Here is a 26,824-nt window from a genome sequence, read left to right as displayed (position 1 = left end):
TATTTATTTATTTATGCAATGTATGAAATGCATGGAATATATAATTGTTAATTAATTATTATTCATGCATTGGATCCATGATATTTATTTAAATGACTTGATTTATATTAATTAAGTTATGAAAATTAATTGGATCTGATTACTAGTTAATTTGAGGGCACTTATTGGGAAATGCAAAATTATTTTTTGTAAATTATTTTTTTAAAAATTATTTTTTTTTAAGTGTGCTTCAAATTAAATATTAGTGAATCGTTTAAAGTCCAAATATTTTCTAAATTTAATTGGATTAAAATCAAGACGTTTTGCATGCATTATATCATGTAAATGAATAAAATGAAAACCCTAATTATGAATGATTAAAAAATTGATTGGGAGCGGGGATTTTTTTACATTGCCCCATGGCCTTCGTTATTAATACCATTGTAATTAGATCTTCAAAAATAAGGCCCCACGCATGATTTGAAGAGTCTTAATATTACAAGAATGGTTATCTCATAAAAATAATAATATTAAATGTTCATTGTAATTAGATCTTTAAAAATAAGGCCCTACGCATGATTTAAAGAGTCTAGATTATAGTGACAAGATATTTAATATTTTATTTTTCATTAGAGCATTAATAACGTTATATACTCAATCTAAAATCAATAGTGTTAGCTCCCAAACGAAGTGGTCTATACTAGGTGATTTTAGAAAGGCTAAACATAATCGGAAATCATTTCATATAGATAAACAAGACATTGTCTTAAGAGATATGGAAATGATGGGATTTGCCTACCAATAGCAATAATGAACTTCGCTAACCGAATAAATTATTGGCGTATTGGTTATTCGATTTTTCATGCAGTGGTTAAGGGACCCACATATTATTATTTTAATGGAAGTGCTCGCCTAATAGCAAATGAATCTCAATAATAGTAATAATGAACTCCTCCAACAGGATACGTTATTGACATATTGATTGGTTGATTTATTACGCTACAGAGTTGAGGGATCCGCATTAATTAAAAGGGATTGTTCACCAATAATGATAATGATCTCTTATTCGATTGAGATTTATTGTATTATGTGGTTAACAAGCTCATTTTAATTTTAAATATGCATGACAGTTCACCTTGCATATTGTATGAATGCATTTATATTTAATTTAATTATGTCTAATCCAGTTTATCTGCTTGCTTACATATTCAATGTAACTGGACCTCATTAATATTGACTGGGAAAGGAATTTAGATATTTTATTCACAACGTAAGGGTACAAACGTATTTACTACTCCTAAACCTAATCCTTTTACTTTAAGATACCCAAGAGAACATTAATGCTTTGAATAAGTGAAATAAGGCAAATGAGATGACTTGGTGCAATATTCTAGAGTTTATCTCGAATACGCTCCAAAGCTAACATTTACATTATTTTATTTTCTTTAAGCATCATGTTAAATGTCAATATGATGTTTTGGTGAGATTAGATAGGGCGTATGCCTACGTACTATGTCAGACTTGAACACCATCAAGATAGTCTAAGGAACTCCAGTATGAAATCGAATTTTGGAAAATGATTGTTTATTATTTAAAAATTAGCTAGAGATCAATAGAGCTGACTTGGGTGGTAAGTTTCAAGTTGACATGATTATTGCCTTATTACTAAACTCGTTCGACTCTTTTAGAGAGAACTAAATAAGGAATCAGTTTGAGTTCACACTCGCTGATATTCTTATAGAATTGGTAACAGATGAAGGGATAATCAAGAGTATGGGCGTTCCTATCAATCTAACCTAGTCTATACCATCTTCTTCTAGGCCCAAGTGGAAGGGCAAAGCACAGAAGAAGGATGATAATAGGACTAGACTAGCACAAAACATGGGTATTCAAAAAGGTTAAAGGGAATAAGGCAGTGTATGTTGAGGGCGAAAAAAACTGTTTCTTTTGTCGCTAACTAAAACACTAAAGGACGAACTGTTTAAGCAATGACGTGGCGTAGGAAAATATATATTTAATCATTGAGCCATGTTATGTGGTTGTGTCTATTAATTCCTGATGGATAGATTCTGGAGCCACTAAACATGTTTGCAATTTATTGTAAGGATTTCTGGAATCCAGAAGTCTTAATGATATGGATATATATTTATCTTTTGACCTGATGCCAAGGTTGTAGTTAAGTCAGTGGGAGTATTACATCTGAAATTAGAGAGTATGAGGATATTAGTATTAGAGAACTATCTTTATGCACAGAAGTGAAACACAATCTCATTCTTGTTTCACTTTTGGTTTATAAAAACTGTGTTGTTATTTTGTAAAACTGGTTTTATAAAATTGAATAGATATGCGATTGTTTCTGGTGCATTGAAAGATGGTTAATATACTATAATCACAAACTCTTAAGATTTGCAGGATGTAGAAATTAATGTTGCATCTTCTAGATTGAATGTTAAGAGAAAAATTATTATTCCTGACTCATTGTATTTTTAATGTCTATTTTTGGGTTGTTATCAATCAAAATAAGATTCAAAGATTGGTCAAAGAAGGTTAATTACCTAGTGAGGCAGGGGAGCCTAAATCAAACTTGTGAACCCTGTTTTGAAGGATATATAACTCTTAGGGCTTAATCAGCCAGATGAAATAGACATAAAGGACAATTGGAGTCGGTACACACTGACACGTGTGGTCTTATGAACATCCAAGCAAGATTACTCACGTTTTAGATAAGTTTATCTGATGCAACACAAGTCTTAAACTCTTGGTATTTTCTGAGAAGGTTAAGACTGATGTGGAACACATATTAGGTAAACTTATCTAGACACTTCGATCTGATCGAGGATATGAGTATTTCTTGGGATAGTGCAAAGACTATATGGTCAATGAGGGTATTATGTACCAGTTTTCCGCAATTGATGCTAAATGTATTTAGGTGTCAAATAGGAATAACAGAATTTCACTTAACATAGTTAGATCTATGATCAACTATGCTACATTATCTCTTTCATTTAAGAGTTTAGCGTTAATGACATCGATGCGCATTATGAACTGCATTCCATCTTAGTCTGTCTCAAGGATACCGTTGAGCTGTATTTTTTTACTAAATATTAGTTTGAATCATATGCACATATGGGGTAGTCTTGCACATGTGCGCTTGATATGGACAAGTAAGTTGGAAGCAGATCATAGGCATGCTAGATTTGATAGCTACTCTAAATGTCACTAGGATGGATTATTTTATGATCTCAAAGATAAAAGTTGATTGTTTTCACTCACTGTTTATCTAAAGGAGAATCATATTATGAATCACATACCTAGTAGAATAATGTTAGAGAATTTGGTATGAGTACCAGATGTACCACATGTGAACACACTTATTATAGAGATTGAGAATAATATATGAATTCCCTATTGATGCGTTAGCATCATCTACTACACAGATTCTTGCATCGGTACATTGATGTAGTGGGAGGATTATCATCCAATTCGACAGAATCATGTTTTTAGGTGAGACCATTATGGACATCCCTGTTAAACATGAGTTGGACCCAGTAAGCTACACGGAAGCGTGAACCGATATGGATACAGATCGTTTTGGCGAGTTACTATGAAATCAGAGTTGGAATCTATGTATTCTAATAAATTCTGGGATCTTGTAGAACTTTCTAGTAGGGTGATACCTATGGAAGACAAGTTAATCTACAAAAAGATACCAGAAGATTTCTTAGTGAATAAATCATGAGTGTACAAGGGAATGTCATTATTTTTCTTAATTCTATATATTGATGACATCCTACTCATTTATAATGACGTGGAAGTTTTGTCATCAATAAAAAGGTAGTTGTTCAATTACTTTTAAATGAAGGATTTTTAAGATGTAAGCTATATTCCTAGGATCAAGCTTTTGCAAGATCAAGTTAAAAGGAAAATAGGCTTATCTTAATAATCCTACATTGATAAAGTTTTGACCAGGTTTGGTATGCATAACTCGAAGAATGAGTTCTTGCTTTATTGATATGGATTGCTCTCTCTAGTAAGTAGTTTTTCAAGACTATCAAAGGAGATTGAGCAAATGAGACTGGAACAATATGCTTCGGCATATAAGAGTCTCATATATGCCATGGTCTATACCAAACAGGACATCCGCTACAAAGTAGGGATAGTCAGTAGAGATCAGTCCAATACTGGACTTGATAACTGGTCTGTTGTGAAAAATATCATTAAGTACCTAAGAAGGACCAAGAATATCATACTTATTTATGGATGTAATGATATGGTCCTAGTCAGGTATGCTAGTTCTGATTTTCAATCAGAAGTAGATACTATGAGGTTCATGACTTAGTGTATGTTCACTTAATGGAAGGGAAATCAGTTGGTAGATTGTCAAGCAGATTTCAACTGTTGACTCAAACCTGCAGGTGGAATATATTGCAGCCTTAAAGGTGGCAATATAAGCCTATTGGTTTGATCTCACTGATTTAGAGGTTGTGGAGCATACTAGCCTGCCTATCGAGCTATATTGCGACAATAGTGCAGAAGTAGTCCAAACCAATGACCCAAGGTTCCATAGATGAACAAAATACACTGATAGGAAGTATCATGTTCTACATGATATTGTCCGGCAAGAAAATGTACTTGTAGTTAGAACATTGCATTGGAACACAACTTTGTTGATCCATTATCAAAGGTGTCGTTGATCAATAATTTTGATCATCATCTGGATAACATTGGAGTTAGGTGCAATTTGAATTGGCTATGAGGGCAAGTGGGAGCTGTTGGGATTTATATGCCCTGGCATAGCAAATTTCTGTTTGGATTAATTAACATATGTTCCTGAAGTTTCTGAAATATTTATGTTTTATACAATTGGTGAATTCAATGTATTATGTTTCGATTCACTATGAAATTGATAGTGTCCATGTAATTACAAGAAATATTTATATATATGTATGTGATGGCAATCAATGCATGATATATAAATAGTAATTATAAATTGTTCATAGTCGGTAATTATGGATGGACTCATAATTAATTAAGACTTGAACTGGATCCGCGTTAGGTTGAGATATATTGCGAGAGCCGTTGTATACAATTACTCCTTATCATCGTCATGGCATTTGACTCTTAAGCATGAGAAAAGTATAGACTCTTTTATTAATTAATAATTACTTTGATTTGTTCGGCGGATTCTTCGGGATCCTTAGACCGACACTTTGGGTAGTTATGTAATTAATAGTTAGAGGGTTATATTTTCAATATTTGCATCATTGCTACTTGTATTTATTTTGTATTGATTATGGTTGATCACAAAGTAAATTCGAAGGCCTTCGTGTGTTTTTAGACAAAATGATTTATTATATATTTATTTATTTAAATTATTTTTTTTGTCAAACAAATATTTTATTGTGATCAAGCAAGAAATAATCAAAGGTACCAAAATAAATATATTAATTAAGTAGTCGGATTGATGGCATTATTTATCCGATAACTAATTATGCATAGAGGGGTCAAAGTGCAACATTGACTTAGAGGTTATTTATTATTTAATTGGAGTTCAATTAGTTTCTTTTAGTGGAGTAGAAATTAATTTATGAATTAATTTAATTGGGTCCATGGACCGGGCCAATTATTAATTCATTGTAGCCAATAAAATAATAGGCCCAATGGATTCTCACTCATAGCCCAACTTGATATTGGAATCATATTAGATTTGAGACATATGAATTAGAGATGGAGTAGGATTTGTTGTTTCCTTTTCTTTATTTTTATGTTGCCTATAAATATACATGGTTTATGTATATTTTAGGGTGTGATCTTTAATGAGAAGGAAAAAGGAATTTATTTTCTCTCTCTAGAAAATTAGGGTTTATGTTCTCATCTAATGGAGGCTCCCACAAGCCTAGTTTTCCAAGGTCATTCATGGAGGCTTATGAGTGATTCCTAAAGGCAAAACAATTACCAAGAAGATGGAGATCAAAGAAGAAGGTATCTTGCTAAGGGATCTACAATAAGTGAGAACATTCACTTTAGAGGAAAGTTTTAAAGGTTTACTCAGACCTTTGATGTAAGTATTCAATCTGTTAATTGAATGATACATCATATTTTATTTTTATTTTTGCATAAAACTTATCTCTATGTAATGAATCAAGATCTATGAATCAAAATCCCTCAAAAAGTTTTTAAAACTAGCACGTTTCCCAACACACACACCATCAAACCACACCCACAAACCCACTGTCACCACCCTACGCCACCTTCATCAACCACGGCATTCCCCAAAAATTAAAAAATTCGTAACCTCACATGATCAAAACCACTGCCACCACTCCCCTCCCGCCACAACCATCGCCGCTAACTCACGCATGTATACACGCACAAACACACACATATATACGTTATGTTCATGAACCCCAACAACCTCTACGTCTTTACTATTACATGTCACGGGCTGTGTACCTTTTCATGCTCGATACAGTCATGATCAAGGTGGGATTTTTGAAATCGGTGTTCAGGTGAACCACTTTTGGTGTGCTCCTGTTCAGTTTATGTAAACCCATTTTCTGCGAGCTTTAGTCAAGCATAGCAGTTCCCGCAATTAGGATAAAACGTGTTGGTGCCAATGATAATTGGGGTTGTGGTTGTGGTTGTGTTTTAGGGTTATATCTCTCTCACTCTCTGTGTGTATATATATATATATATATATATATATTCGTGTCTTGGACTAAGTCTGCATCTCCTATCTCTGTGCCTATATATTATATATCTTGCTCGTGTATTGGACAATTTGGTATATATATACACATCTATAAATGTATCTGTGTTTCTTCCCCTCTCTCTGATTAACCAGGTTTTCATGAGAATTTTTCCAATCATTGGTATACAAACATAAGAAATCAAAGAAACCATCCCTTTGATTCCTTCAAATCATAAGAAATCACCCCCAAAATCACTTCAATTTAGTACCAGAACGTGACATCGCTCCAACCCCTGTTCTCAGCAGACATTTTCTCGAGAAAATCACGCAGCCAAGCTCAACCACAACCACCATTCAATTATGCGGACCATTAAATCATCACCTGAATGTCCGAAATTGATTCTCTCATGCCACCATCACTTTCTCTCCTCACTACTCCTTCACACCCACCAACCCCAACCCTCGTCCTCAAGGATTTTGCTCACTATGGCGATTAGTTGCAATCCATTTGTCTCTTCAAGTACATGGTTTGTTATGAGGTGCATGTTTGGGTGTGAGGGTAACAAAAAGGGCATTATTGTCCTTTCACATTCATAAGGGTCTTATGGTCATATAAACTTATAACTTGCATCATGTGACAGCACATGGGGTTTTTAACGGTTATATTTGGCCGGCAATTCCCCGGATGGGGTAAACTGCAACAAAAGTGTATAGTTTGGGAGATTTCTTGTATTTTTGGTAGTTTATGGAGTTAGTTGCAGATTTTATCATAATTCAGGGGAATTTTTTATACTTTTCCCATATATATATAAATAATACTTTAACTCAGAGTCAGAACTGACTCATTATTAATTTTTTGTGTCTCCAAAAGGGTAGTGGCGTGGATTATAATCTATGCATTTATGATGGCCAATAATTTAATGGATGACATTAGCCTACATACTACATAGAGCTAAATTGTGAGAATATGTATATAAATAATGCTTCAACTCACGAGTCAGAGATTAATTATTAATTTTCTTTCTTTCCCTTGCCTCCATATGGTATTTTCTAAAAACTATTAAATATAATAATATGATTAGTCAACAATAATCATAAATTTTGTAAATTTAATAATACAAAGAACAAAATTAAGAAAAAAAATATGCACTTACTTCGTCATAGTTACTTAAAATTCTTAAATAAACTTATAATTACAAATTTTATTATTTAGTAATAGTATAAACGAAAGATTTAATAATTTAAGGTTTTTAAATAAATAATTAAATAAAATTTCGTAGCAAAAAATATGTTGCTTAAAAAAAATAAAAAAGAAAAAGAAAAAAAGTAGTAATTATAAAAAAATTGAACCATATATATATATATACACAAACTGAATACATTATATATTTATGTAGAAAGATTTTTTGAGATCGGGCAAGAGTTCTTATAACAAAATTATTTGTATTATTATTTAATTTATTTATGAAATGAGTGAAAGATACTCCCCAAACAAATCTAGGTTTTGTATATCAAGCAATTTCTTTCTTTACTCTCTACTCTCTTCTCCACACGGCCTACTTCATAGAAGGTAAGAGCTTTTCTGACACTCCGACTTGGATCAAGGATTCCTTCCATACCTCCATGTGTGTCCCAAGGCCCATTCTATCCTCATACAGCAGCCTCCTATCTTTGGCCTTCATTATACCTTTTTATATTTTAAAAGATAAATATATTTTTCTTGCAGGGCTAATATTGTCTTTTTGGTCCCCAATTTACCCTAGGCTACTTATCATTTCAGCCTCCCCAATCGCCTCCATCTCTATTCTCGATCTCGACTCTGAACTTTCTCTCTCTCTCTCTGCTACTGCAAACTACAAAATCTACAAGAATCAGAAGTTCAAAACCCATATATTTCAGTTTATCTATCTGTCTGCAAGAATCAAAAGTTGAAAACCCATATCGGCATATCATTTCAGATTGTTCAAAAAATCAAAACCCATATATTTCAGTTTTCATCGCCCGCTGTTGTCCCGTCGTCCTCGTCAATGTATGCTGTCCCGCCGTACTCCATCATCGACATCGGTATTCCGCCGTGACGTCGTCCTCTGTCATCGACGTCGTCTGCCGTCATCGTTTGCTGTCCTGCCGTCCTTCCGTCCCACACATCGGTAGGTAGTGCAGATTTTTGGTTATTTAGAAATCCCCTTTTATTTATTTTTATTTGTTACCCTCTCTGCATCTTTCTTGTCCCTCTCTATCTCTGTTATTATTTTGCCTTCCATATTTACACATGGATAAATTTTTATATAGAAAACCCATATCTTTCAGTTTCCATCGCCCGAATCCAGTTCGGGTTCGCCGTTCGCAAGCTTCAGTTGCCGGCCCGCTGTCTCTCAACTCTCAAGCTTGCCCCCCTCCCTCTCTCTGCAACTGCTAACTTGTATGCATGGGTTTTGTTTTAATTTTTTTTTCTAAATCAACTAATCAAGGTCTGTAATTCTTGTTTTGCAAACTAAATCCTATTTGGTCAAAATTTTTAATGATATTTTATATATATATATATATTTTACAATATAAAGTAACAAAATTTGCATTGCATTTTGGGTTAATCATTGCATTGCATTTTGAGGAAATCACCGTAATCTACATTTTCTTTCAGCAATGTTTTTTTTTATTTTTTTTTATTTTTTAAATTTTATTTCTATAACTTCTATTTCTATTTTTTTAGTCACTTATGTCTACAAGAAAATTTGAATCTGGTCATGAAAAAAGAAAAAAAAAAAAAAGAATCTGAATTGGATTAGAAATCAGCAGAGATTGAATCTGAAACAATTTTTATCAACATGCCAAGCTTTTTGAAGATGGAAATCTTTTCAGAACTAAAAAAAAAAAAACATAACAAGAACTTTGACAGGCAAAAGTACTTAATATAGGGTAAAGCTCTAAAGTTACTTCTTGAAAATTAAAATACTTACAAAAAGCATGCTTTTGAATGAATTCCATAGTGTAATGAGTGGTGAATTGTACTACCTCACACTCTGCTTCCACTAGTAGATTCTCAAATAGGATTAGTAAATTGGTCAAAAGAAGAGATAGGGTAATGAGTGGTGAATTGTTCAGAAATAAATTGGTAATTTTTTTTATTAATTACCCTAATAGGATTTTCTATGCCTTAATCAGTCAATTGTCTAAAGAAACATTGTTAGTTAACTAAAATTGAATTAAACAATAGTTAATTTTGGTTGATATATTTTGATTTAGCCCACCCCATTGAGAAATCCTGAATGTTTTGTTTCACATAGAAATACAATTTGTGTAATGCACAAAGGATATATTTAATCTTTCTGTCATATTTTTATTTTCAAATTTTGGTTTTTGATTTTCTTTTGTTATTAGAATGCAGAATATCATGATATTGATTTGTTAATTTTGAAAATTATTCCTAAACCGACGGATTGTACTTTGTTATTGGCTATGTTACCCGGACTCGGGTACGGGTGTCGGACACGGGTGCTTGTCTAGGGGTCGGATTCGTCAATCTATCAATTTACAAGATACGTGGGCACGGCTCAAAAGTGTCCAAATATTGGACACGGGTACTTGGACACTTTGGAAAGTTAAAAAAAAAAATGGAATATTTTTTATGTTTGAGACATCAATCATAAAACTAAAAAAATAAATATATCAATTGTAATTTTTTATAAACATTTTATAATTATTACTACCATTTGTTTGCCTCATTTGATTGGTGGCATGGCCATAGTCATGGATATGCATTCCCGTGTTACTATTTGATGGGAACCTGTAATCAGAAATTTTAAGGGCTCCTTTTGGGCAAGTTTGGGCTGGGGCTAAGATGCCTTTTAATTGTCATCTTAGTCTTGACCTTTGGGCCTGTACAAGTCAAAGCACAATTAACAAGGAAGCCCAACTCAACAATATAAACAATATGTATATCAGTCATAACTCGTAATAAAGGTAAGGAACAGCTGTATACCACACACAGCTGTAGGTATTGCTTTCCAGCTTTAAGGCATTGAATTTTTTACTTTTATTAAAAAGCCCATTATTGTCTCTATCTTTTCAGATCCAAATAAATAGGTAAATAGGTGGCATCATCCTGGCCATTAAAGGCTGGGTATTAACAATTGCGTGAAACCATGCTCAGGTAGGTACTTGCAAAGTCAGCGCATGCGATTTCACAAACAAGAAGTCGTCTTCAACCTTTAGACCACCGATTCGAATCATAGCGCCATTGTTGAACCAGGAAGCTTCGTATAACTGCAGATCTATTAAATAAAACACGAAAAAAATCCCTAATCCTTCACAAGCATCGAGTTACACATCCTTTTGTTTATTTTCGTCATCAGCCGTGTCCGGTTGAAGAACAGAGGGTTGGACACATATCCCATGTCGGTGTCCGTGTCGTGTCGTGTCGACACGGACACTGGCCGTCGCCGGCGAGTCCAGGTAACACAGGTTATTGGATTAATTTAACATAAGAGTTGAGTATAATATGTGCTAATCACACTTATCCGTAATCACACCTCTTTCTACGGATAGGTGTCCAACATTTTGACCGAAAGCTTAGTTTGGTTGATACATGATATATATAGTATTTAGATGGTGATGTTTTAATTGTTACGAGTGAGATTGTGAAACCTCTTCCTCACAACTTGAGTGTTTTCTTATTTTTAGGGTTAGTATTGGGCCTAAACATTTAGAACAAGGTTCAAGAAACATGCCTCCTCAGTCATCAGGTAACAAATTACTTTTTTTTAAAAAATTTTAATTGGCATTTTTTTGCTACTGGTTACAATTATTTATTCATGTTTTACATACTAATTTTTTATTTTTGTTCTTGTTTCTACATACATTTTTATAATATTGTTATGATGTGATGCTCGAACAATTTATTAATGGGAATTAAAGACTTAAAAGTTTAGTTTTTAATTTCAGAATATATGTTTTACAAGTTTATTAACGCTTTTAAAACTTTTCCTCTTTTGTCCTAATAATGTAGGTCTCTTTTCTGAAGGAAGAGAGTTGATGGGAATGGGTGGAGTCGGCAAAAAGAAAATAGGTATGTTTTTTTTTTGCCTAGCTAATTGAATTATATAAATTCCCTTAGCAGTGATGTTGGTTTTAAAATGACCAATTATGATATGAAGTCTCTTTTCATTTTATCTTAATCAAATGTATATCTATGCAAGAGGATTACGTGATTCTAGATGACAATTCTAGATGAGAATGTTGATGTCAACGTTATAAGAATGTTGATGTCAACGTTGACTCTAGTGATAATGACTGATGATGTTGATGCAATCAAATTAAGTAAAAACACATAATACTTAGAATTGAAGGAAATTTAGAGTTGAAGACATACTATTGAGCATAGTGTCTATTCTTTTAGTTACAAGAATCTTTGGTCACTTCACACACGATTTTTCAGTTCATGAAATTCTGAAACAATGGTGTGTAATACGATTCATCTACTTGGGCTTTCTTCTTTTTCATCTCTCTAAAATCTAATTTTATCTGTGAAAAAGAAAAAAGAAGACTACCATTTTAATTTAACTTTATCAGTTTGAGCATTGACAGAGCTTTTGAAATGTTGAAACTGAAACAGCAAAGAAGAGAGAGTCCACCAATAAGAATTACCCAACTTAGGACAAAATAAGCTTTCTGAGCGTCTTGACTAATATTGGCATGGGAGACTTGTATAGATATGGACTTGCAGAGAGAAAGATATATAGTTAGGGGCACAAAAGTATACGACAACTGTGAACCAACGATAGGGTTGTGAGCTTTTTGCTTGTTTCATGCATCGGATCTAGGAAGTGTACAACAATGAAATGGAAAGCTTTGATGCACTTAAAGTTAAGAGACAGAGTCAATAATTAATATTATATATTTGTAACTTACTTTAGTAATCTAATATGATACTATGTATATCTCTCACACACACACACGTGCAGGGGGAGTGGCACATACCTGGATCTTTGGAAAGAATCATTGCTTCAGGGGCGTCTGAAAAGCTCTTGAACAATGAGATGGCCAAGGAAATGGAGCGGCACAGATCTCGGGTCTGTCCCGAACCTACTGGTTCACAAGGAGGTGGCCACGCTAGAGGCGGCGGCGGCCAAGGCCAAGGAGGAGGAGGCCAAGGCCGAGGAGGCGGCGGCGGCAGATAAGGGGCATCCAAACCCTTGATCCGGCAAATAAGGTGCAAGTACTGGGTGGTGGTGGTTGGTGGTGGTCTTCAAATGAATGAAACAATGAAAATATGCCAATGTATGAATTCACTAGTATGATTCAGAGACTGCTCCGTTCTCTCTATCTCTTCCAATATATTTATTGAATGTTGTCTGAAAAATGCTAATCAAATGAACTATGGATTACTGTTTTGTTTATGTGCCACCCATCAAATAGTGTAACAGTGGCTTAAATGGAGTTTCAATGGTTGATTATGAGTTTAATGGAATGTTTAGTGTGTCTATGGAATGTTAGATATCTATATATATGTAGACTGACTTATTGATGTAAATATTAATTATCAGATTTCATTGAGTATTGTCATGAGTCATTACCTGATTAATATATTTGTCACCCAAAAGCGTTGCTGCACTTGGCTAACAGGTAAATCAATTTTTTAAAGAAGTAAAAAAAAAAAATAGAGAAGGCCCGAGAACAAAAGGGCCAAAGGCCCACAAGCCCAGAGGCAAACAAACGACGTGCTCAACAAAAACACCCGTAACCCAAGGATCTACATAATTTCGGGACCTATTTATATATATAAACCCATAGTGCGTGTTTGGGGTTGGGCTCAACCAATAGCCGTCCGTCACACTAGTTAAGCCCCAGAATAGTTAGCCCAATATGAACTTAGCCCCCTGGCCTAGACACTTTGTTACTTGTTACCTTACATTCATTCTATATACCAAGTCTCTTATGATTCCGATGTGCGGATAAGCATCCCACACGATCATTTTATTTCTTTTTAAGCTTATTTCTTAATGCAGAGTAAAATATTACAAGAAAAACAATATGATTGAAATAATAATATTACAAACAATTTTTGGTTTCAAATGGGATCTTTGAGCCCCAATCTGTTGTGAAACTAATTACATTCTTGAAAATGGTATTCAAGGTTGAAAGGAACGACTACGATCAAGGAACTCAAACTCTGCCCTCGATCTTCAGAGGCAGGAGCAGTCTTAAGATTTTCCAATAATGATTACCCTTCTGAGCTGGAGTTCCCAAATTTCAATACAGGTGAATTTAGGAATAATATAGCAAGTCTTGAACAATTGAGCCCCATAATTTAAAGGTACTACACATCAACATACTGTTACAATAATTAGTGTAACATGCTAACATCTAACTGTTACTTGCTATAATTAGTGTAGCATACTAACATCCGTTTATACAGGAGCATAAAAAGGGTATTTATATAATCTAATAACTTAACAAACAACCAATTCAACATTTCATGGTGAGCCTCTTTTGCAGACTTCAAACATGTGTAACTCACGGAAATATCTTCACAAAGTCCCCATCAACCTGCAAACAGAACAGACCATTAGTTCAAAATTCTTTTTGGCTGATGACATTGTTTTATTAAGCACTCCTCTATCTTAGCCTCGTCTTCCTTAAAGTCCCCATACTGTATAAGCTCTTCAATCAATGGAATACTCCATCACCACCGGCAGAGACAGCCTATGCAAAGTGGGTCATGGAATCCACCCTACATGGAATTGATCCAACTCAATTTTAATTTTTTTAGACTGAAAATAATTTCTGCAAAACTGCATTCTCGTCAGAGTGGGAATTATGAAAATCTAATAACAAAGAAGACAGAATTTCCAATCTAGGAGAGTTGATTTCCAACTCAGGCAAAATATACCGAGAACTTCAAGTTGAATTGCTACAGGAAGTATTATGGGCCAGGTGCCCATAATACCGAACAAACTAAAATTTACAGGAAAAAAGTCCAAAGAATGGCCCAAATCAAAATTGTCCGAAAAGATTGGCCCAAATTTGTACAGATGATCAGAGACTTGAGTAGTTAGGTTGAGGACAAGAGCAAAAGCATCTGAGAGAGAGAAAGTAGATGGCAGTCAATGCTGCTATTTGAACTGACGCGGGAGGATGAGAGACAGATGAAAAATGAGAGGGAAAGCTATGCGGTAGGCGGGTCCCACAACACGTGAAAGTAATTGATTTCTCCTAGTCTTGGGTTAGCATTGCAGAGACAGTGTAATATTTGATTACTGAAATTGCACTAGCAGGGCAAATGATGTACGCATCAATTTTGAAAGGAAATGAGGGGAATTTCTATTTTTTAAAGTTAAAAAATAAATATATATATATATATATATATAATTTTAAAAGAGCAAATTTTTGTAAACCCTCGAGCCTTAAAAAAACAGGATCATAAAATCTTAACTAGTTTTAAAAACTTCCAACAACATTAAGGGCATGTAAAATGATTAAATTAGCCTTATTATATTTTCTTTTATTTAAAAAACTAAAAAATTATATTTTTAAAATTACAATATTATCCTTTAGAACAAAAGGACTGAGTTGGACATCAAAACACAGTCGTTTTTTTTTTTTTGGAGCTTCATCTCTCTTGTTCCCACTAATATTTCCGCCGCCTCTGTAGACACAATGATCTATCTGAAACGACGACGCTCCACTGCTGGGAGAAGTTGGCGCCGCCACTTCCTCCGCCATCGCAGTCGCCGGAAAACCCGTATTTCCGGATGAAACCCCTTCCAAACTTCCTATTTTAACAACCACCACATCAAAATCGATCAAATCAACCCACAAGCCAAATACATACATACATATATAACACACACAATACACCACACTATGTGTTTTACCAGTATCAAAAGGCGGCGGCCATCCGTGACAGGGAACTGGAGCGAGAGGGAGGAGATCGAGCTCGATGGAGACTCTCTGCTCGTGACTACTGTTTCTTGTACTTCTGATTTCTGATTCATCATCGTCTTCATCATTCTCATGATGTTGTTACTGTTGTTGTTTTCCTCCATTAGAGATGATACCTAAGGCTAATGGGAAAGCTAGAGCATTTGTCGTCGAGTTAATTTCTTGATCTTTAGGAAAGAAGCCAAATAGCTTTGATGCGTGACCTAAGGTTAGCACCCTTTTGATTTCTGAATCTTATAACAAAAAACAAAAAAATAATAATAAGATTTATAGGCACTGTATTTTCTCCTATCTCTATTCTCCCCATCGGCTATAGATTTGCTCTCTATTGTTGAGATTCGGGACCTGTTGCTTCTGATAATATGCCGTAACAAAAAAAATATATAAAAAATAAATAATAAAATTTGTTATCGTTCTTACTGTCACCGGTCCTTTATCTCTCTGCTCCGCTTCCATTGACGTTGTTGCCATCACCGGCGGGCCAATCCCTGGTCACTAGCCTCGGTGCGTTTTCACCGCCGCTCCTTGAAGACTGCCGTTTTTGTTATCATCTTGCTGTTAAACTCGCCGGAATCTGCCATAGTCGCCGGTGACCTGTCCTCTCTGCCTAATCCCGGTTCAAATCCTGCCGCCTTACGGCCGAACCAGTCACGCACCATCACCGGTGACCTGTTCCTCCCTCTGGTTCAGTCCGCACCAAATGAACATGCCTAGATTAATATTAACTCAAAAAAAACACACCCAGATAAAGAAGGAGAAAATGGTTCAATAATTCATAAAGAATCTCAAATTTATTGATAAATCAAAAGTAAACAAGAGCTTACTATGCTCAGATCAGATCTAGAGGCCATAGGAAAGGAATGTCTGAATGCACTCAATTGAATCTGAGCACAAATGAGCCTGGTGCAGACGAATACAATGAACATCGGACTCACATCGAATCCAATCACTATCATCACCAAATTTATCCCCGAAGATATCATTTTTCTCCTTCTACAATTAACCTTCAAGCTTCAAAATCACTTCCCCTGCTTCCTATAATGGAGGAAACATGGCGGCTCGGGCAGCCTTCTAAGGCTTCCTGCAACGCGCATGGAGGAGGGAGAGAAGATGAGTAAAATGTGAAGTAACTTTGGTGGGTTTTTACTATTAAAGGCTTGGGGGTATTTTCGGCATAATATATTTAAATACACATCACTTGTTTGGCACATGTGACAACAGGGTATTTTCATCACAAAAGTCAAATTATCAAAGCAATTGTTAACCACGCGCTGGGTTAACAGCCCCAATTGATAAAATTGGGGTAAAATAATAACGTTATTATATTGTTGGGAATTTTTAAAACCAGTTAGGGTTTTATGATCAGTTTTTTAAAGTATCAGGTTTACAGAAATTTGCCCATTTTAAAAATTAAAAAAGAAAAGAAAAGAAAATGTTTGGAAAATTTTTGTTTTTTGTTTTTTAGTTTACAACTCTACGTCTAGCTAGACATGTACAGTCTAAAAGCTGATTGGTCAACAATATATACAGATGACAGGGACAACAAAAACATTTAAGAGAGAGAAAGTAGATGGAGAAAGAGATGAAAAATGAGAGGGAAAGGTCTGTGGTAGGTGGTCCCACAACACGTGAAAATAACTGATTTTTCCGAATGGGGGATTAGCCATGCAGAACCAGGATAATGTTTGATTACAGAAGTTGCACTATTATGGCAATTGATGTACCCATCAATTTTAAAAGTTAAAGTGAAAAAATAAAAGTAACGAATTTACTGTTATAACATTTTATATTTCAAATACAAGCTCCATATTCAATTTTGGGTCACCATAAATTACTTTTTTTTTTTGGAAAATTAAGCAAATTTATTAAGTAAAGGGGATAATTACAACCAAAAGATGAGAACAAAAGCCAAAGAAATAGACCCAACAAGGGAGAGGCCCAGCTTCAACCTAATAACCGTAATTAACGGATTGTTTGGCCGTTAATTGAGGGTATTAGGGAACAATCCGGTTAGTAGCCCTAGCAAAGATAATGATCATCGGAGAAATTATCAGTCCGACGGCCTCGGAGGAGGACGGCAGCAAGCAGGGGAGAGATTCCAATCTGAGAGAATCTTCCTCGAAGCAGCACAGTCGTGTAAGAAACCCAATTTGAGCGTTGCAGTGATAGTTGCTGAGATTCGAGCAAGCACCATTCTTTGAGATGATCTCTTACCTCTAAAAATTCTTTCCTCCCAGGTGTGATAAACCATGGATGAGAGGCATAATTTGCGATGAAGATTTGCTGGGGAGTTCTTTTTCCATTGCGTAGAAATCAATTGAATAAGATCCTCCCAGTTAGTGATTGCAGTGAATAAGTTACACCTGATTTTGATGAATCGTCAGGTAGGAGACACAAAACTACATGTGAGGAACAAATGCTGGTGTGATTCCGAGTGTGATTGACATAGAGCACAAAGGTTGATGTGGTTGGACATTGATCTGCTATCAAGAGTGGGTAACCTGGATTGCACAGCTAACCATAGGTTGAATTTCATCCTAGGGATTGTAGGAGAAATCCAAACTAGGTTATGCCAATGGACTAATTGCGAGTGCTCTGTGAGGAACAATGATGTGTGCTTGAAATTGAACTTTCCATTTGGAGATGCCAACCAAATCTTGGCATCACTTCTTGAAGAACATGGCGAGGGCTGAAGTAATAACTCGGGAATGGCAGAGGAAAAGCTTGTAGGAAATGACCAAGATGAGTTTTGAATGAAAGTGTCGACTGTGATTGATTCATTGAAACCTGCATCAGTAAGGATTGTTAATGGAAAACGATTGCAAAGAGGTCCACCTAGGACCAGTTGTCAAACCAAAATGAGGTCCCAGAGCCATTGCCAATCTTGTGCTTGAGAAGCTGTCTAGCAATGTGCCTGTGTTGCAAAATCATCCTCCAACTCCAAGAGCAAGGATGAGGGAAGTTGATTGTCCAAAAAGCTTGGGGAATTGTGGGGAACACTGTTACCAAGGCTGTTGCTGAATTCTTCAGGAATAGCAAGATGTTGTCTGAAGCAAACAATACTTACATTGCATTAGTTCCAAAATGCCAAAATCCAACTTCCATCCATGACTACAGACCAATATCTTGCTGCAACTCCATCTATAAATGCATATCTAAAATTCTGGCATCCAAGTTGTAGCTCTCTCTACCATACATCATTGATATGGCACAATCAGCCTTCATTAATGGGAGGAAGATTACAGATCCCATACTCCTAGCTCATGAACTACTAAGAGGGTACCACATTGAGTCTTCCACTGCCAAGTGTGCTATCAAGATAGATCTTAAGAAAGCATTTGATTCAGTCAAATGGGATTTTATCCTAAGCTGTCTCAACCTCCTTAACTTCCCAACTAAGTTCATTTCTCTATTACAGGCTTGCTTTACCTCACCCTCTTTCACCATTGCTCTCAATGGAGAGTTCTAAGGGTTTTTCAAAGGTAGGAGGGGATTGAGACAAGGTGACCCCATCTCTCCCTTTCTATTTGTTATTGTCATGAATACTCTGTCATCCATCATTAATGAATATGTAAGGAGAGCTCACACATTCAAATTCCATTGGAAATGTGGTGCACTGAAGATCACACATCTCTCCTATGCTGATGACCTCTTTCTGTTTTGTCATGGAGATATCACTTCAGTTTCAGTGTTGAAATTTGCTCTTGATCACTTCTGTTGTATGTCTGGTTTAGACGTCAATCTATCCAAAAGCAATGTCTACTTCTTTGGAACTGACCCACACACTGAAGCTACAATTACAGCCATGATAGGAATTGGGATTGGATCCCTCCCAGTCCAATACTTAGGTGTTCCACTCATATACACAAGTTTATTGGGCAAGTATCTTCATTCTACCCAAAGCTGTGATCAATGAACTCAACAAAAATTTCAGGTCTTTCCTTTGGTCAGATCCTGAAATGAAATCCACAGGTGCAAAACTTACATGGAGTAAAGTTTGTTACCATAAATTACTACTCAGTATATTGTAGCAGTTAATTAATATCCATCCCTTTTGCATGCGTTCACACCTTAAAATAAATCAATTGACCTACAATATAATACAAATTAACCATTGAAATAATTTTAATACAAAAAATAATAATAATAAGATTCTGTCCTAATGACCTTTATTGACCATCAGAATTTGGTTAACTTACTTCTGAAACATACCAAAATAGCAAGCTACAACTTTCGTATATAATACTGTATTTAAACATCAATTACAAGACAAGTACAACATTTTTGAATACCAACTTTCATAATTATTATGAAATATAAAAATAAATTAAGTAAATTAAAATTCAACATGAAATGATAAAGTAATAAATTGAAGAGGGATTGACATTGGCATCACATAATTTGACAAAGAAGCGAAAAAAAATTCTGAATTTACAATTGCATTTGCAAAAATTTCGAATATTAAGAAAAAAAATGTTAATTTACAATTGAAATTGCACTAATTGCCATGCAATAATGTTTAATAACTTATTCAATTAATTTGTTTGAATAAATAGAAAGTATGTTGTCCAAATTAAATAAATAAATAAAACATATCAATTTTTTGAACACCATAATCCATTTTGAAGGGTTTTATTTTTATTTTTTTTATGAATCATTCATCTTTAAATATTCTACTTGTGTTTTTAATATTTATTAATTTAAGCAATCATTTTTTTTCTCCAAGAAAAACTTGTTTAGTTGGATTTTTAGAAAGTGACAAATTCTTACCTATTACAAATTTACAATTTACATATAATAAAAATATATAATAAGACAATGCTAGATATATTTATATTTAATTCACACAAAAATTTCACAAGATTCAGCCGCTGCCCGCTGTCTCTCAACTCTCAAGCTTGCCCCCCTCCCTTTCTGCAACTGCTAACTTGTATGTATGGGTTTTGTTTTAATTTTTTTTCTAAATCAACCAATCAAGGTCTGTAATTCTTGTTTTGCAAACTAAAATCCTATTTGGTGAAATTTTTTATGATCTTTTTAATTCTTTTTTCCTTACAATATAAAGTACCAAAATTTGCATTGCATTTTGAGGTAATCATTGTATTTAATTTTGAGGTAATCACCGTAATCTACATTTTATTTCAGCAATACAAATCTTTTAATTTTTTTTAATTTTTTAATTTTATTATGTCTACAAGAAAATTTGAATCTGGGCATGAAAAAAGACAAAAAAAAAAAATCCGAATTGGATTAGAAATCGGCAAAGATTGAATCTGAAACATTTTTTTTTATCAATATGCCAAGTTTTTTGAAGATGAAATCTTTTCAGAACTAAAAAAAAAAAACCATAACAAGAACTTTGACAAGCAAAAGTAGTTAATATAGGGTAAATCTCTGAAGTTACTTCTTGAAAAATTAAAATACTTTCAAAAAGCATGCTTTTGAGTGAATTCCCTAGTGTAGGAAGGGGCTTGCCATGAACTACCTCACACTCTGCTTCCACTAGTAGATTCTCAAATAGGATTTGTAAATTGGTCAAAATAAGAGATATGGTACTGAGTGGTGAATTATTCAGAAATAAATAGGTAATTTTTTTTATTAATTACCCAAATAGGATTTTCTATGCCTTAATCAGTCAAATGGTCTAAAGTAACATTGTTAGTTAACTAAAATTGAATTAAACAACAGTAGATTTTGGTTGATATATTTTGATTTAGCCCACCCCATTGAGAAATCCTTGTTTTGTTTCATGTAGAAATACAATCTGTGTAATGTGTAATGTTCGAAGGATATATTCAATCTTTCTGCCATATTTTTATTTTTAAATTTTGGTTTTTGATTTTCGTTTGTTATTAGAATGCAAAATATCATGATTTTGATTTTTTAATTTTGGAAGATTATTCCTAAACTGATGCATTGTACTTTGTTGTTAGATTAATTTAATGTAAGACCTACTTATAATATGTGTGTGCTAATCACACCTTTTTTTACGGATTGGTGTTTAACATTTTGACTGAAAGCATAGTTGGATTAGGTTGGGTTGATACATGATACTTAGATGGTGGTGTTTTAATTGTTATGAATGAGACTGTGAAGCCTCTTTTTCACAACTTGAGTATGTTTTTTTTATTTTTAGGGATAGCATCAGGCGTTAACATTTAACAAGAAGAAGACTCAAGAAACATGTCTCCTCAGTCATCAGGTAACAAACTTACTTTTTTTTTTAAATTTAATTAGCATTTTAAGCTGTGTTAGTTTTGTTTATACATTCTTGTTTTATATATTAATTTTTTGTTTTTGTTTTTGTCATACATATATATAAAATAATAATGTTATGATGTGATACTCGAGAACACTTTAGTAATGGGAATTAAAGACTTTCAAAGTTTAGTTTTTAATTTCAGAATATATATTTTATAAGTTTATTAACGTATTTAAAACTTTTCCTATTTTGTTCTAATGATGTAGGTTTCTTTTATGAAAGAATAGAGTTGATGGGATTGGGTGGAGTTGGCAAAAATAAAAGCTAATGGAAAAACTTAGGAGAGAATGATAAAGGTTTCTCATTCAAAAACGGAGTCATTCGTGATTTAGACCATCTCAATAAATATACGGTGCTGTTTTGGCAAGGATATGTGAAGCTAACGGAAAAGCTCACCGGAGAAGAAAATCTTCGGGCGTCCAGCGTGAACGGGCTAGGTTGTACGACGCTGTATGGAGCCGCAGGCTAATATACTCTTGCGTAGTAATGGCCCGAGTTTTGAAGATTCCAAGCCACAGCGACCATACTTCCACGGAGCTATTTCGTGACGGCCGAGCTGAAGGTGGAGGCAACTACAGTGAAGTCGGTCAGGAAGGTTGAGCCGGTGAAGGTGGTGAAGCCCACCGACGACGAGCAGTAGAGAAGTAGGGTTTATGCCCTTTTATTTATCTTATTTTTGATGTTGAATCGACATTTTATTAATTTGATGGGAGATTTTGGCAAGATGGGTTCAAGATGTTTGAGCCCCCAATTTGTAATGATACCGGTTACCCTCTTGATAAAATGGTATTCAAAGTTGAAAGGAACGACTGAGATATTATTGCTACCAGGGCTGGGCCTTGCCCAAGGCGATTTGTCTAGGGCCTCAAATTTTGCACGCCCATTTATTATGGGCTTAGATTTTTTTTTTTTTTTTTTTTAAGACAATTCACTTAAAACTTGAAAATGCTTGTTGCTTGACTCCTAGTTTCTTACCTTCTTGTTCTAGATTTTCATTTTTCCCTAGCTGAACTCTTAGTCTTTTGTCTCTGTAAACTGTAACCACTTCTCCAATTTTTACCAAGGTTTTTTTATTTTTATTTTTTCTTTCGATTGATTTTTTCTATAATTCTATTCTGTTATAATATTAAATCTTGCATGTGCATTTTTAGGATATGAATCTCATGAGGTATTTTTGTTTTTCCGTAAATCATATTATTGCATACTGAGACATTGAGGGTATGCTACGATCAACATCAAGATTATCAAAGGTTGAAAGGAACTGTGTTTTCCCTCTTCCAACAATGATGAATACACTTTTGAGCTGTGGAGTTCCCAAAGAGAACTACTGAGATATTATCAAAGATGGGCAAACATTAACATCAAGATTATCACTTGGACCGCCATTACAAAAAAACTTGGATATGATACTGGAGACACCTTACCACTGCCACCATGACATTACTACACTGCCCCGACGTCACCCACCCCTTCTGGCTGTTTTGTGTACCTACATTCCCGACTCCTCTTACACAGTCGCATGGATTGCTAATTTCATGTAGACAGAATACACTTATATCCAGTGCCTATTTGAAGAAATTGAACAGGTGACTTTAGAAATAATAGACCAGAATCTTCAATAATCGAGGCCCTTAATTTACAGCCAAAACTGAGGGAGATAAAACAAGGCCCGTGAAGTTTTAACTTAATCCATATTTGAGATTATGGTTATCATTGTTGAACAGGTGGAGTCACCCCAATTTCTTGCCCATTGACCATCATCCATAACAAGTCACGTACCACTAATTATTATTCTAAAAGATGGTTTTGATACATCTTTAAAAATAAAATAAATAAATAAATAAGTGTCAAATTTGAGAGGTTACAGGTTAACCTCTCAACAGGTTCTCATTAATCAATTTTCTTTCCCATTAAAATAATTCTTCAATAACCAGTATAAAAGGCATCTTAAAACAATAAAATGTAATATATCCAGATACAAAATATAAAGAATATTTTGGCTTTAAGAGGGTAAAATCATCTCCTTCCAAATCCAATTCTGTTCCTAAAGAATATAACAGAAAATGTATTTGAAACGAAAATTTACAAAAGCTGAAAATATGAACTCCTTGTTCGAGATGCCGACACACCTGCATGCCTCAAGTCTGAATACTTTCGGTTGGGCATTGGTTCTGATATACTACCATTTGAGGATTGCCTCCATGTGTTACTCGGACTCTGATACGGGGTGCATATTTAGGGGTAAGATTTATCAAGTATCAATTTATGACAATTAGATGATGTACTTTTACCATTAAAAAATTATGACAAAATTGGAAAAGAAACATTTACTTAATGCTGAGTAGAAAAAACTACATTAGACATAATAGAGGATTTGTAAATAAAATTAATTTAGACAAAAACTAAAATCCATAAAAGGAAACCAAATGATAGCACACATCGTTGGCAGGCAATTTTCCCTAGCATGGAGGCAAAGTACGAGTACTTGTCTGTGTGCGTCTGTGTGTGTGTGTGAAAGAGAGAGAGAGAGAGAGAGAGAGAGAGTGTATCAACAAAGTGAACATTGATACTATCTCTGTTACCTTAATAATAGTCATTTTTCATTTCATGCTTTTTAAGGCAACGATTTTTATTATATTTTATTGGATTGACAAAAAATACCTTTCTAAGTTTGCCCTTACCTAAAAAATAGAGTATTAATTTTTAACGTGTCCACCTATTTTTGAGTTTCAAAAGTAATAATATGAAAAATGGAGTCTACTTTCTTTTAGGGGTAAATTAAGAATGTAATAAAAAGTTGTGTATTGATATTTGAAATGTGACAACTAAAATGGGTCAGTAAAAAATATGATAATGGACTGTTAATGTGGGATGGAAGGAGTATTAGATAACAAGTAATTTATGCAAAATTGCATAAAAGTCATAATGGGAATTATAGAAATAAAAAAAACTAAAGAACAAAACAAAACAGAAACTTCTATATAAGAGAATTAATTTCCGACACAGGAAAAATATAATGACAACTTCAAGCATAATTGCTACCCAATTAGATTAAACAATTGGATTGTTTCAAACATAAAAAAATAAAATAAAAAAACTTAAAAAAAAAAAAAAATTGTGTGAAAAGGACTTAAGAGTCGTATATCTTTTCGCAAAATTCACATCCATATCCACTTTCACCCAAATAATCTCACTAAACATGAGATAACCCCAAAAACTTCACGTCGACAACAAGAAAAAATCTATTCCGTAATTCCATTGCCATAATTTTCTACCCAGTGTTGGAGAATCGGAGGTTAAGTAGGGTGGAAATTAAGTTAGCACAAAAGTTTAAAGAACAGGAGAATAGAATTTCTTAATGCTTGTCGGGAACTGGTACAAACCATGCCAAACAAGCTGTGTCGGAGGACACAAAATTTACTATTTAGAATCGTAATTTTGACAACCATGATACAGTTATGCATTAAAGAAATGATACAATTCAAATGAAAAAAAAAAAAAAAATGTGACTATACTAAAAAAGATATATATATATATATATATATATATATACTCACTCATATATATATAGGTAGTACTACTGTGAACTGTGTGTGTGAGAGAGAACAATGGGTTGACGAAGATACTGTTGCTGATGCAGAGCAATTTATTTATTTATTTTTCCTTTCGAAAAAGTCACTTATATATGTAAAGGAGCTTTGACCGGTAATATATGAAAAAATTAATTAGTTGGTGGTGATTTGATCCCATATTTTTTTATCCAGTAAAATATAGATTCAAGGAACGATATGATAATATGGAGAAAAAAAAAAAAATTTGAGGGAGATTTATTTAATAAGAGAGAGAAACAGATAGGAGAGAGCCAAAAAAAAAAAAAAAAAACTCTAAGAGAGAGGTGAAATTATAAATTATAAAGTTTCATGATCGGGTTTTTATTAAATTAGTCTATCAAGTATTAAATAGATCAAGATCATTTAATAATTTCTTTCCATAGAGAGCCGAAAAAATAGGATAGAGTTAACCCACACCCAACTCGATGATCAAAATATTTGTAGACATAAATTGTCCAAGTTATTTTGATTGTGAAAAAAAAAAAAAAAAAAAAAAAATTCTTCTTATATTGTTTTTTTTTTATTATTTAAAGCCTTACAATTTTTTTATTTTAGAAAAAGTCACTATATAACTTATTCAATCATATTAATTATATATATATATTTAGAAAAAATAGTTTTAATTAATTTTTGGTCATTTATTTTCAAAGAAGGAGTGAGGGAGAGAGTTATACCAAAAAAGAAAAAGAAAAAACAAAAGGTTAAAGATTAGGGTAGAGAAAGAGGCTTAATGACGAGTGTAGTTTTGTTAATTAACAGGACTGATATTTTATAAATTAATGGAATTATATAATTAGGGCAAATATGGCATTTGAAATCATAGAGGGTGTCATTGTTAAAAAAATTGTTGACTCGCATTTGAGTGACATTCATCGAAACCTTAGAGGATATCAATGCAATTTATGAAAAAAAATACAAAGAGGAGAGAGATAATGTAAGGGAGAAAAAAGGGAAGAAATGAGAGAAGAGAGAGAATGGGAAGAGGGTGAATGTTGAGGAGAGAGAAAAAAGCGAAAAAAATGAAAAATAAAAAGAGAGAAGAAACAGAAGAGAGGGAAGATAAAAATAACGAAGGAGAGAGAAAAAGGGGGAACAGAAGAGAAGAAAGAAAGAAAAACCTAAAAAAGAGAGAATATTATTGAGTATGGAGAAAAGAGAGTTTTGTTTGAGCGGACTAAGTTGGATATCACTTTTAATCTATCATTAATTCTTGAATTGAATGAATACTTACTTTTTATCTATTATTGACCCACTTGCTTAAATTTGAATGCCCAAATAATTTAATTTAGTGGACTTAAATTGTCAACCCTAAATACTAGGCACATTAGGATTTCAACTCTC

General features: G+C 33.9%; 1 protein-coding gene across 1 annotated transcript in view; it reads left to right on the top strand.

Moving 5' to 3' along the window:
* Positions 1-13,170, top strand: part of LOC132273155 (uncharacterized) — a 30,896-nt gene extending 17,726 nt beyond the window's left edge. The window contains exons 2-6 of the mRNA XM_059774177.1: positions 8,434-8,820; positions 8,981-9,092; positions 11,351-11,412; positions 11,676-11,735; positions 12,631-13,170. Of these exons, the coding sequence (XP_059630160.1) occupies positions 8,434-8,820; positions 8,981-9,092; positions 11,351-11,412; positions 11,676-11,735; positions 12,631-12,686 (677 nt within the window). The 3' untranslated portion in view covers positions 12,687-13,170. The remainder of the gene's footprint in view (positions 1-8,433; positions 8,821-8,980; positions 9,093-11,350; positions 11,413-11,675; positions 11,736-12,630) is intronic.
* The last annotated feature ends 13,654 nt before the right edge of the window (positions 13,171-26,824 follow it).

The sequence above is a fragment of the Cornus florida genome, unplaced genomic scaffold (assembly GCF_030987335.1).
Source record: "Cornus florida cultivar Cherokee Brave unplaced genomic scaffold, ASM3098733v1 CherokeeBrave_3.0.0_Hap2_Chr09, whole genome shotgun sequence".
In the NCBI taxonomy this organism is placed as follows: Eukaryota; Viridiplantae; Streptophyta; class Magnoliopsida; order Cornales; family Cornaceae; genus Cornus; species Cornus florida.
Note: the sequence above shows the minus strand (reverse complement) of the source record. Positions and strands in the feature narration are given on the sequence as shown.